Source organism: Asterias amurensis, chromosome 11 (genome assembly GCF_032118995.1).
Source record: "Asterias amurensis chromosome 11, ASM3211899v1".
NCBI lineage: Eukaryota > Metazoa > Echinodermata > Asteroidea > Forcipulatida > Asteriidae > Asterias > Asterias amurensis.
The window spans coordinates 3,805,263-3,819,164 of NC_092658.1; the positions used below are offsets into that span (position 1 = coordinate 3,805,263).

The 13,902-nt window shown below is 38.0% G+C and overlaps 1 protein-coding gene across 1 annotated transcript; it reads left to right on the plus strand.

The window, feature by feature from the left end:
• The first annotated feature begins 1,276 nt into the window (after positions 1 to 1,276).
• On the plus strand, positions 1,277 to 11,937 carry LOC139943885 (SUMO-conjugating enzyme UBC9-B-like). The gene is made up of 8 exons (XM_071940763.1): positions 1,277 to 1,407; positions 2,937 to 3,152; positions 4,201 to 4,264; positions 5,132 to 5,151; positions 5,850 to 5,922; positions 7,202 to 7,311; positions 7,978 to 8,057; positions 8,502 to 11,937. Exons 2-8 carry the CDS (start codon positions 3,048 to 3,050, stop codon positions 8,566 to 8,568), a joined length of 519 nt encoding a protein of 172 aa, XP_071796864.1. The 5' UTR covers positions 1,277 to 1,407; positions 2,937 to 3,047; the 3' UTR covers positions 8,569 to 11,937.
• The last annotated feature ends 1,965 nt before the right edge of the window (positions 11,938 to 13,902 follow it).

A 13,902-nucleotide genomic window follows, 5' to 3' on the forward strand; every position in this document is an offset into this window, starting at 1 on the left:
TTGCCTATCATTAAAGAAATAAAGATTGTGCGAATAGACGCACCAAATGCAATAATAGCTTCCTCTGATTTATTTTCAACTTTGTGTGTGAATCTTCATTTCATTCACATTCGGTAAGAATGTCAATGTCACGGTAAATAGTTGCGTGGTTTCAATGAAATTGCTTCACTGACAACTTTTCAAAAGTTTCCACTAGTCACAAACTTTCAAACCAATATTGATATAAACTCAATTTATTTATGGATTTAAGTTAGCCAGTAAAGTAAAGTTTAATTCATGCCGTGTCATTTTTAATTTGTATACATTTACCTAAGACGACTCTTCTAACTGAAAAGCGCATCGAGTTGAAAATGCTTTTAAAACATTATCCAGTGTGGTGATTTAAAAGTTGAGTTGATTTATATTATTAAAAACAGGTAAGCCCTATCTATTTCCTTTCATCTATTACACCGAAGCCCTGCTTAAAGTCGCAATTGAGTTATTGCTTGACATGACAACACTTTGCTAGAGGTTAAACACTGTACAAACGGTTTTTAATTATCAGGAAAGAAAGAAACTGTAATTCAACGTAACAATAATTACTACCAAAGCCTACATCTTACAAATATTCAAGTAAAAGTCACAATAATGACTTACATTTCATTTGAACTGTAGCCCCCCTAGTACAACTATCATGACTTATTATCTATCAGCAGTTTTTCGTAAATGGTAATAATTATGAATATGCAAATCACACTGTTTATTTGGGAAATAGTGCGAACACAGGGTAAGAAAACCTCCATTCATGATCCAACCATTAAAAGGTGTCAGTAGACAGTTTACCCAAAGCAGTTACGTTACAAAATATGACGGGGTTGAACTTTAGATGGTTTAATACAGAAAATAGTATTGGCTCAAAAATAAACACAACATTACGACTGCAAGAGACTAATCACAACTTGCGCATGCGTATTTTAATCACAACCATCCGTGGTTTAGCTTCATACGTCGTGTTGGTTAGGCCGTGTCCGAATTGGCGACTTCGGCTACAGCTACGGCTAGGGCGCGCGCGCCTGCCATTCTTCAACACTGACAGACGCGCTGATCTAGCCGTAGCTATAGCCAAAGTCACCAATTCGGACACGGCCTCATATGCCTCAAAAAATCATTAAAAAATGTTATAGCGCCACCATTTGGTGAATATTTTTTTGCGGTTTCTCACTGGTACTTTCTAATGAGTACCAGCGTTCTGTCATATGGTTCCCGCCATAAAATGTATTTCAAGAAATGTTATTGAAGTACACCAGCGATTTTTTGTAGTGTACTTTCCACATGCATTCATTGTGTAACGCACACAGAACTAAAAAAACCTTCATCAAAACGAAAGTTTTCAACTGACGTTGTTCGAATGTATTGTGGAAGTGCTTGGTAAGTGCCCTAAATAATCACTGTTTGATCCACTTCTTGTGTAAAGAAACAGTTGTATGTTTAGTCGGTTTGAAAGAAGACATCATTGGGGTCCTTCAGTGTTGTTGATCCTCACATTTGATGCATGAAAACAATTAAAATTTGAAGGCACATTTTTTTGGTTATTTCTGTGTGTGCAAAGGTTATTAAGATAACAAAATTCAACATAATAAAATCATGAATCTGTGAACTGTATTTGTTTCTTCTTTTCTAATCATCTTTTAAAAAAAAATTATTTTAATATTCCTGTTGTGTATGGTTTTATCAATGTGTAAGAACATCTAGTCCAAATATTTCTCCTGTGAAGAACCTTTCATTCAGATTTTGCAAAAAAAAAAAAAAGAAAAAAACAACAACTGCATTTTAAACAACATCAATCATCATGCATATAATTTTTTTAAAACTTTTATTGTTCAGTTTGTTGATTTAGTGTTGTTGATGTTTTTGATTGTATATTATAATTGTTGGGGTTGCCACCACTTTTTTACTCATTTTTACAAAAAGGTAGCTAAATTAGAAACTATATAGATAGGCCTATTATTTCATATCGAATGAAAACGTTGTGGCGTCATACTCATACAGAAACGTTTCCTCATTTTTAAATATAACAAAAAGATCATAAGAAAAGATGATTTACAAATTTGAAGAACATGCTTTTTGCTTATTATATTATTTACAAATGTGTAAAATAACTGTGAAGTGGTATCAATATTAATAAAGAAAGGGAAGAGTGCTGAATTCCCCTGACACTTTTTCATTCACGTTGACCACAAATAATTTTTGGGGGGAAAAGTCGAGTATTTGAGACAAAATTGTCCAATGCATTCCAATGTTATCCAAGTCCAAACAATACGGTTTAATATGTTTTAATTTGGTATGATTGAAGTGACATACAGATACAGGAGAGGACCCGGGGAGGATATTTTAAGGGTTGTTGTCACAGGCTAGTTTCGATATGGAACCCTCCTTCCAGCGGGAGGAGGGTTACGTTATCGCAACTAGTCACAGGCAAGTGGGCCAAGAGAGGAGTTTACCAAAAATTGGTAGTTTGTTGGTTCTCTGCTGAGGCAGCAGAACCATCAAGATAGGTCAAGAATGTGTTTGAGCTCAATGTAATGTTTAGTAAGAGTACGCCGTAAGTTTCTTTCCCCTATCATAAGGCTCAACATTCAATATTTAATTTATTCTTGAAAAAAGTAATAAATAGAATACAAAATGTGATTGACTCACTGAGAAAGTTTGGAATGGGACCCTTACCACGCTCAATACATGACTACAATGACAACTACAAATTATTATTTGGTGTTTTGCTCCAAATAGAGTCGAAGACACAAGTCCAAAAAAAATTAATCCTGCCATTTGATATCTTGTTGGGGACTGTGGTGTGCTCATGCATGGTTGCTGCAATCTGCAATAGAACAAAATTGTCAACAGAGGGCCTGTGATACCAGACATAACTTTCTAAATAAATATATCACTTTCATATACAGTTCCTTACGCCAACAAGCAAGTGATTGATGCTACAGATTTAACACAGCAACACTGCCTAGAAGACGACCCACACTAAAGTAGCAAAAAACTTAAACAACAAAGCACCAAAGATGACCATGGTGGGAGGACACATTGCTTGCGGCAACATTGCTGCAGGTATTGCCAAAGCACGGCTAGGTGAAGAGAGAAAACAATGGAGAAAGAGTCATCCATATGTAAGCATCCATGGCATTCCTGATTTTTTTTTTTTTTTTTTACTGTCTTGTTTGATTTGAATTGCTGTACTGGTCTGCAGATGTCTGTAGATGATACTCTGATTTTGTGTTACTCAAGCGTGTCTACTTAGTGTGTTACTCATTTTGGTGTGGTAATACTCACTGGATGATACTTGGATTTTGTGTCACTTAAGTGTGTTAACTTGCTGTGATGGTGCACAGAAGTTCTGTCACAGTGTGTTGTGTGTTAGTGTGACTCATGTTTGTGTGTTATTCACTGTGTTGTGTTATTCGTTGTGAAAGTACTCGGGTTTTGTGTCACTCAAGTTTGTGAACTTGGTGTGTTACTCACTGTGGTGTGTTACTTGCTGTGATGCAGGGTTGTAGCCACAGTGGGGTAGCATGGCAGGCCTGCCCAGCACTGCCCATTTTTGCCCAGCACTTTGAGCAAAATTCATTGTGCCACCAACAAGCACAGATTTCCCCTAGAAATATAACTCATCAAAAATGTGTCCTCTGTGCATTGATCTGTGACACAGCCTTTAATAAGGAGTATCAATGTCACAGAGAAAGAACACAGTCAAAAGGCCATTCAAATTATTGCATGGCCTCACAATATTAACAGTTTGAAAATCTTGCATCATGCCTGACTGAGATCTTGCACTTCAGCAAAAATCACATGATGACTAAACATGAATGATTTTTTTGATCCACTTGCCCTTGGTGGGCTTTGAAAAAAAATTGATTTTGTCCACCAATAAAATTGGTCTAGCTACAACTAGCACAGTGTGTTAACAAGTTACTCAAGTTAATATTTTTTTCACTGTGTCAGGCCTGATTCTTCACGGAGGCATTGCCTTGGTACCCTTGAAATGCCCCAGTAGAAATTTACAATTTCCTCAAAGGGTTCCCTTTGCCAAAGAGAAAATGCCTTGGTGGCCTTGCCCTTTCAAAAACGAAGCATACAGCCCTGCTGTGTTGTTTTACTCGTTTTGTCGGAAATTGTTATGTATAATAACAATTGTGAAATATGTCTGGATCATTTCAGGGATTTGTTGCCAAACCTACCAAGAACCTTGATGGAACGATGAATCTTATGATTTGGGATTGCGGTAAGTACAGGGATTTTAAATTAAAACGTTTCTTCTGATTTCTGGCCCAGGCCTGAGGGAAAAAGTAGCTTTAGTTTCCTACAGAAGGCTGCATCTTTGAGAAAGACTAACCTGAAAGTGGTCCGTTTCCTGCCACTTCCCAGGTTGTGTCGTAAACTTGGGTGTGATCTCTTGCTAAATGGCAGTTTCAGGTCGAGTGTCAATCTTGGGGTCTTTTGTGAGACATTTTATCAGCCTGTGCGGCCCGACAGCCCTTGAACTTAGGTCTTGAAGGGGCACAGCAATTTCCCTCTGGTAAATGGCACTTCTATGAAGAAAATACAAGTTTGTACAGGAACATTGCACAGGGCACCCCAGCGAAAGCACAGTGCACTACAGGGGTTGAAATTGCCACTACTCATTTTTCCAGTTTGATAGCCTGACGGGCTAGTGGGAATATAATGCAAAAATCAACATTACAAACAATATTGAACTGTGCTGATGGTATTATAAAATGAAATACTTTCGGTGACCAATTTGTGCCATGACTCAATATGTAAAGTGTTTTTCGGGCTACCAAAATCTCATCAGGGCTACTGAAAATTCTGAGTTACTAGCCCTGCTGACCACCTTGAAGATACACTTAATTTCGACCCCTGCATTACGATAATCGCTGTGGGTTACAGGGGTATTTATTGGACCAATTTATAGAAGCCACGTTTTATACATTGAAGTACAATCTTGAAGTTCAATAAATGCAAGTCTTATTCTGCCATTTTCTAACCTGTACACTGAAAGGCTGCTCTCTTCTGTTGGCTACAAACAGACGAATCTAAGAAAGTGAAGCGTACTTTTAACTAAACTAATGTTTTCATTTTTGTCCTGCAGCAATTCCTGGAAAGAAAGGGGTGAGTTTATACAAACCTTCCTAACTTGTTTGGGGGCAAGGCTATTTTTATTTTATAGCAAAGGGCACTTCTATTGGAAAATCTGAAAGTCCCTTGGGAAAAATCTTGCTTAACTATTTCTGCTTAGCAAAAATTGGCAGGATACCATTCGTAAATTGTACAATGTGGCATGGTATTTTGGCCGGTAACCTTTTTCTGTTAAGAATAAATTGTGCTTAGCTACTTTTTTGGCGCTTTAAAAGCAGCTCTAATTGAGCCATAATGACATTGAGCCATGGGGCAGCAGAGGCTGACCAGGGGACGATTTCACAAAGAAATGAAATTCATTGTAAGACAAATTGCCAGTATTATAATGGTGATTTGTGTTGTGACATCACACTTTACTTAGCAACTACGATTGATTTGCAGTTAAGATCAATCTTAAGTCTTTGCGAAATCGACCCCAGGACATTAGAGGCCTTGGCCCTCTTTGTCTATGTTTGTGTTTATCTTCATTCTTGCTAGCAGATTCAAATCACTTTGTCTCCCAGGGAGAATATGACCCCATTTCATGGCTCTGCTTACGGGGGAATTATGTGCAAAGCCAATAAATTTGAACCAGTTCTATAACAACTGATGTAGCTACCCTGGTAGAGCTAGATGGAATAAATAATAAACAAAATAATAAATAAACAAAATAAATTCCTCTTTTTTTTCAGACACTTTGGGAGAATGGTTTGTACAAATTAAAAATGATCTTCAAAGATGACTACCCATCGTCGCCGCCAAAATGTAAGACTTTGTTCAAAAACTTGTATAATCATTTTTTTGTAAGACCAAGGAAGAGGTGACTTGACTTTTCAAACAAAGTTAAGTTGACAGGCTCCTCTAGTCATGTCTACATGCAATATTTTGCCATTTTTCATGCTTTCTGCTGCACAGAAATTTTCCTAAAATGATCATAAGTGACCATTAAATAGGTTATATGATAATATGAATGTCAGAGTATTAATTGATAAATTACAAGTAACTGCTAATGGAGGTTGAGTCTTTTTTCGCAGGTTTTCATTGTCAATTCGTTAAATTTATTTTACGCTCGTATATTTCATTTTTCTCAATGCCACTTTCCCAACGGTATGATATTATTGTATAGTCATAAAGTTTTTTTAACTAAAATGATGGAAAAAACGGAATTCTGCACACGTAAAATTCAATATTTTTGACAGCAGTTTTAATACGTTTAATACGTGCAAAACTTACACATTCTGTTCCATACCAGTCCATCAAAGAAGAACAAAATAATTGCAGCTGGGTTATGGGACAATATGTTTGGTTAAAATGAAAGATTTAATTTTTGTGAAAACAATGCTTTTATGCCAATGTAGGGTGTCATGGCAAAGTGGTTTAGAGCAAGGAATTCAAGTTCTGGTGGTTAAGCCATCGGAGAGTTAGTTTGAATTCCATTCGTGACACTTGTGTCCTTGAGAAAACTTCTTAACTACAATTGCTTCTCTTCACCCAGTGGTGTAATTGGTTTTATTACACACCTCTTGCTCGTTCTGTATTCTGGATGGCTGAAACACGGTCACGTGGGATGAACTAATATAGGCTAGTGATCGTGCGCACTTGTTTTGCGGGAATAGTACCAGAGCGGGCAATAGGTACTTGACTTAACCGTGAACAAAAACTACAAAACTCCTTTTTCTGTTCTTAATTGACATTTAAGACCGAGCTGTGTTTTAAAACACTTGACTGGCATAATTCAGTAACTAGTGTACGTCTATTCCCCCTCGAGCCTGTGAGTGACCAGAAGAGGGCCTATTAGGCCGCTCTTCTGGTCACTCAAAGTCCCTCGAGGGAATAGACGTATACTAGTTACATCGTTGCCAGTCAATTATGTGTATAATATGTGAAACAACTAGTTAGTTATTATAATAGATGTTCAATTTGCATCAGGGATAAAGAATATTAACTTTGGTTTTTTACCAATACACTGATGTGTGTTAGCACTGTATACTCGGTGCTTCCCTGAGTCCTGTGTTATATATTTTTTTTTCTTTCCTCCTATCAGGTAAATTTGAGCCTCCATTGTTCCACCCTAACGTATACCCATCTGGTACAGTATGCTTGTCAATATTGGATGAAGAGAAGGACTGGAGGCCTGCAGTTACAATAAAACAGGTAAGATTTCCCCAGTCCCTGCTCCTTTCAGCCCTTCAAACTGTGGGCAAATTTCATGGCTCTGCTTACGACAGAATTCTGCATTTAAGGCCATGTCACATGAGTCAAATAACTGGCCACCAGATGCAGGCAATCTTAAAGAGAGCAGTCGACGGAGCATGCTCCAGGTCTGGAGTTTCATTTTTGAGAGAGCAAGGCAATTTTATTGCATAGCACAGGGCACTTTCATTGGAAAATCATTTAGCCTGTGGGAACCGATTGGAAGGGGCACCATTGTCAAGACCAGGGACAACAGACGCCTTCTTGGCCTTCATGTAAATCCAGGCCTGCTTCTCTTATCTAGTCCAGGCATGATATTCTTCCTACTTAAGTTTGAGATCATTTATTTGCCCCCTAGACAATTATGGTAATAGTTATAATAATATCGCGCACAAGTCTACCAAACAAGGTACTCAACGCGCTAGATAGGCTAATGGCTGCCCAAATGCCAGAACCTGGCTGCCCCAATGCCAGAACCTGGCTGCCCCAATGCCAGAACCTGCGTATTTACGCGTGGTCGATCTAGGTATTATATATCTATGTTTTTCAGTTGCTCCAATGTTCAAAAGCTATAATTCCCTCCAAGTTTTAACTGTTGAATTAACTCTGGATGATATTTTCTTGTAGATTCTCACAGGCATTCAGGAATTGCTTACAGAGCCCAACATTAAAGATCCAGCACAAGCAGAAGCCTACACTGTATTTAGGTAAGTTTTGAAATCACTCGGGAGAAGTGTTTCAAAATCATTGACATAATGAAAAAGTTCAGCTGAGGACCTTGATAGTAATTAATAAATGTCTTATTTGCGCGAATCTTCAACATATAGACCTCTTGCATAGGCTGCCATCATTGATGAAACATGCACGTGTGAATGGCCACTATTGACTGGTGCGCAGCCAGTACACACGTTAACTCTTCCATTGTTTGTCATCAAAGATTGCCATCAATGACGACACATGCAATGCATCTATTGAAAATAAGATGTTGGTTTGTTGAAGAGTCAACTTCTTTACAGTTTTTTTTTTGCAGAAAGTAATGCTTTTATGCTTTTAGTTGTGCCCCCCCCCCTCCCTTAAAAAAAAAGTTTCCACTGAAATCTTGATTCAGTTTATTGCAATCGGTTTTGTTTTGTCTTGTTTTCCCTATGCAGTAACAACAGGACAGAATACAATAAGAAAATCAAAGAACAAGCGGACCGGTTTGCTCCTAAATCCTAAGCTAAGAACTGTCATCATGTCCTCATCCTGTTTCTCAGTTTTCATCCACGCCATCACAAAGTCATCTTCGCCATCTTGGCTCCTCATCATCATCACAGGCGGAGCAAAACTGCTGTATTTTGGTATCGATACAGAAGACTCTGTTCCTGTAGTTAATTTTAAAAACCGATGGCCCGTCTCTAGTCGTACAGGTGAAAGTTTTCTACAAACTCCAACCTTGCATGATTAAAAAAAAACGGACTGTTCTGTCTCAAATTGATGCCGTTATCCCCAAGAGAGGAAGTCCGTTCTCTGGTGAAACCAGAAACTTTTGAAGTTTTTTGTAAAAAGATAATGTACAAGAAAAAGTAACAAATATTTTAGCCGAGAGACTTCTTTGTACCAGTTATGTTTCCTCATTTTGCTGCTAAGCACAATTTCGTCTTTTGAAATGTGTCTCAATTTCAAATGGATTCCAGGTACATTTCCCGCTTTTCAAGACCTGAAAAAAACGCTGAGCATGCTCTCTTTCTGTTATCCAAAGCTCTTTGCTTGTAAATATAAGTCCGCTTTTCAGCCGTAAAATCTGGTGACTGGTGCTATATGGTCAAGCTCACAGTGGGCTGAAATCATAGTCAAGCATGTATTATATTTTGAAAGTAAACTGGTCAGTGCTCCTTCGTTCAGTAAGTGTTGCTTTTACGTGACAATGGAAAATATTCTCGGAGCCGTACTTGTAAAGATATTTATAAGCTTGCTATGGCAATTTATTTTGAGATACTGTCTAATCATTCACTATCATCTTCTGTGGTTTTTAATGGTAGAATAACCATTCCAGTCTGCTATATCTTGTGGTGAGTGCATCTACACAGTGCACAGCCCTCCTACTGTCTGACAAAACAAAATCATCCATTGTGGTTTTGGACGATAGATAAACTCTGACAGCCTGCAAAATGATATTGTGAATGCATCTTTACAGTACAGTCAACCCTCGTAGTGTCTGGCCATTCAATATCATCCACTGTGGTTTTGAATGATGACGGCCTGCAGAATGATATTAGTTGAATGCATTTTACAGTACATAGTCAACCCTCGTACTGTCTGATCATTCACTTTTTATTATTCACTGTGGTTTGGAATGATAGATGAACTATGTCAGCCTACGATATCATGTGACGAGTGTTTCTACTGGTCACAGAGTGCACACATAATATACACATTTAGTTCTGTGCACAACTGTTCCACAATACACAACCATGGCAGTTAATTAGTTTTCAATGCTTGTTCAACTGGCAGTGCTCTAGGATTATGAGTCAACAGAATTCTGGTTAAAAGCAGACGCTTGTGGTAATTGTGTTCACCATGTGAGTGGGATTCTTCAGATAATTTATTTTTCCCATGACCTTGGAAGCCAAAGTAATTATACCACACCATGGGTGATTTTAATGACTAATTCACCAACAAAATATTGACCAGTCAAAAAACAAGTTTTGAAATTGTGCACAGGTTTAGGATTCTTACTTTGGTTTTCTTCTCAGAGTATTTACTTGTGATTTAAAAAACGAAGAAGAATGCTCAATATTATTATGACATTTTGTATCTAAACTAACTAAGACAATCTTGTGCAGGTGTTTAAGCTTCCCATACCTTCCCCTTGAACCCCGCCCCTTCACCCCCCCCCTTCTTCCCCCGATCATCCCCACTCTCTCCATGTTCTCAGCATTTTGATCCCTTGCGCAAGTTGGATGATCTGTTGGCTAGTGCCTAAAAGCTAGGCACTCTGCACAGGCTGATGTAAACCACTTTCATACGTGTCATAATGCCCATTTATGGATGTTTAGACCAGTGATACTCACCGTAAATGGTATATTATAAATACAACTGCGGACGTGTTAGTTTTTTTTTGTGGAGGAAGTGTTGGAGGAAGTGTGGTACTTGTGTAAGGGTTAATTCTAGCTCATGTCTTAATTAGAAATATATTAGTTATTTTAACAAGTGCTAATATATTCTTATTTGGGCACTGTTTACTACCATTGTCAACGTTTTGTCATCATGCATGGGGTGCCTGGTGATGGTGTATAGCGCCAGCGATTGTTTATCTCAGATCCTGTGCGATTTGGTGGCTACTACTACTGCTCGATCACTGCATCATGCGTTGAAATTTAGGGCGTCCTTAGCAGCACCACCCTTAAGGCCGAATCACACTGCAACGATAGCGATCACGATGCAAAGAGAACACATTCTATTGTTTGAATTGCTCCACACAGAATACGCACACGCTCATTTAACCAATAGAATGCGTTCTCTTTGCATCTTGATCGTTATCGCTGCAGTGGGAGACCAGGCCTTTAGCAAGCCTTCTCTTACCAAACAGTCATAGCTGTAACCGTAGCCACCAATTTGTAGAAACAGTATTGTATTTATGTTTGTTTTGAGGGGTTTTGTGTAGGCTTACGCACTGCATTCAGACAGCACTGTTTGACACTGCGGAATGTTTAGTGTGAAACGTTTAAAACTGGCTCTTTTGAAAGTTGATTCAAGCTCTCTCTAGAAAATAATTGTGAAATGTAAAGAAGGGTAAAACTTTTGAGTCTTTATTACCTCATGGTGTAGAAAACAAATGATGTGAGTCTTAAAGGAACATGTTTCCTTGGATCGGACGAGTTGGTCTATAAAAAGCGTTTGTCAACCATTTGTATATAGTTGGAAAGATGTTTTAAAAGTAGAATACAATGATCCACACAAATTTGCCTCGAAATTGCGTGGTTTCCCTTTTACTTTTCAAACACACACGGTCAGCCATTAATGAGAGTCAAACATTTGACTCCCATAAATGGCAGACCGTGTTAGTTGACGAGGTAAAAGGAAAACAGTGCAATTTCGAGGCATGTTTGTGTGGATCATTGTATTCTACTTTTAAAACATCTTTCTACTTTCTACCCAATATGCATTTTACAACAAACGGTTACAAACGCTTTTCAAAGACCAACTCGACTGGTCCAAGGCAACGTGTTCCTTTAATTTGACTTTTTCTTATAATTTCCTCTTAAGTTCTATCTTTCTGTTTGTTTCCTGCAGGGATACTTTTTTTAAATGGAACCTGTATGGTTTAACTTGTACCAAAACTCTTATAAATTTTGTCCCCAGAGGCTAAATTGTTTGACTATTTATTAGAATGTATATGTATGATAATGCATTTCTACGAGTCGACTCATATAATATAGAAGATAACAGGAACTTAATTTCTTGATTACATATTATGTAAAGAAACACTAAAAATCACACTAAAATATTATTTGAAGTTTTTGTTTTTGTATGTTGAGTGAGGCGCTGTACCTCCAAAGATGTCCAATCATTGTAAGTGATTAAACGCTTATTCTCGTTGTTTAATCAAGATTTTGTGATACATTTCCTTCTGACCATATGGACTCTTATGTTACTGCCCAATGGTTTTGGCTGTTGGCTGTTGGCTGTTGGCTGTTGGCTGTTGGCTGTTGGCTGTTGGTTACTGTGATGATCCCATTGCCATACCCCAGTACCAAAGCAGTTCTTTTGAGTGGTTGCAAAGCAACTGAGAAGACCATTTGATTCAAGTGTAAAACAAATTGTTAGTTTTGTTGGTAATCACTTTTAAAATTAATGGCAATAACAATCCATTGGTCAAAGTACCCTTTGGAGAAATATTTCATAGAATTTTGGCACAAAAATACCATAGTTGGAAATGAACATGATGCTACACATTAATCTGGGTTCACTTTTTTATTCTGATACTTTACCAAATAGAGATCAGTTAAACAACTTTAAAGTTAACTCTTACCCCCATTTTCATGGACTAGCATGCAGTAGGCAATTGAATTTCGCTCTTGAAGGGCCAAAGCTATTTACCTCTGGTCGGGCCTAAGGGGCACCTCTATGAGGACAATGTTAATTGGTGTATTGAAATCTTGCAAAGGGCAGCAAAGCAAAAGCACAGTGCACCACGGTAATTGCTGTGGGTACTGTGGGATGAATACCGCTGGGTTGGGTTGTTCATGAGAAGGTAACATTGACTCTGAAGGTTTCTTGTGTCAATGTTTATTATCATCTGTAAACTGTTGCCGGAGTTGTTTCATGTGAGCCTTGGAGCTCCTTTCCCTGCCTTTCCTTGGACTCCAGTTCGAATCCCAGCCCCGTACCAGATCTTGCATATGGATTGGGACTTGGTCTCCACCTGATTGTGTGGTCATTCCTCCTACCATCTCCGGAGGTAGAAATCTGGGCCCAGTTTCATATAGCTGCTAAGCACAACATTTTGCTTAGCATTAAATATTTAAAAACAGCATTACCAACACAATTTCTATTTGTTTCATATTGCTTGTTCCTGAAAATCACGTGGAAATTTGGTTGGTAATCCTGTTTTTATCAAGGAAGAAATTTCATGCTTAGCAATTTTGTTGTGCTTAGCAGCTCTATGAAATTGGGCCCATAACTGAAAGGGACTGCTCTATATTCTTCTCTCCCCTATGTTCCGACAACCCTGTTCCCAAAACCCCCATGTGATTTACAGGATAGGATTCTAGTGTTAGGGGTAGGTTAGGGTTAGAGTTAAGATAAGAGGAAAATACATGGGGTCGTCAGAACGTAGGGTGTCGAAACATAGGGGTGCCTGAACAAAGGGGTGTAACTGAACTGTTGAAAAGCATTTTTGATAAACAATTGGGGAAAAAATGGAAGAATGAAGAGAAAAAAGAGCTTGTACAATTCACAACATGCACGCAGTCATGAGATTGTCATGATATTAACTGTATTTATTATTCTTATAGTGTTTTGGTAAATCTTTTTTTATAATTACGGCTAAGTGTTACTCAAAATGCCTCTCATTAAACAAGTTACAAGAAGAGAGTAAAGGTGTGTATATTTTATGTTATTTCATTTAAATATTTGTAGCATTCATAAATAAAGTAGACATTGTTTAGTTCATCATGTCATTTGAAATGTTGTCACAATTCACATGTAGTTTATATAAAACCAGAAAATGTATCAAAGGGAGCTATTGGGTGGTCTCAATAAAATACACTTACGGCCGTTATGTGCTTTTAAGAACTGAAACAAATTGTATTCGGCCTTTTTAGTCAACATAGTTATTAAATGGCCTGACATTTTTACCCTAGAAAAGTTTTTCTCGAATGCCAATGCGAGAAGAAAATAAAAACATGGGGAGCGGTGGGAGGGGCTTGCAGAAACACAGGAAAAGCAAAGGGGTAAACAGTGAAAAGGGGGACAGTGGCAAGGGTGGGGTGGGGGGGGGGGTTAATGTCTTAAAAGATCGGTGTATCTTGTCTTCTTAGTTATTTCCACCTGACTGATTCTTTTACA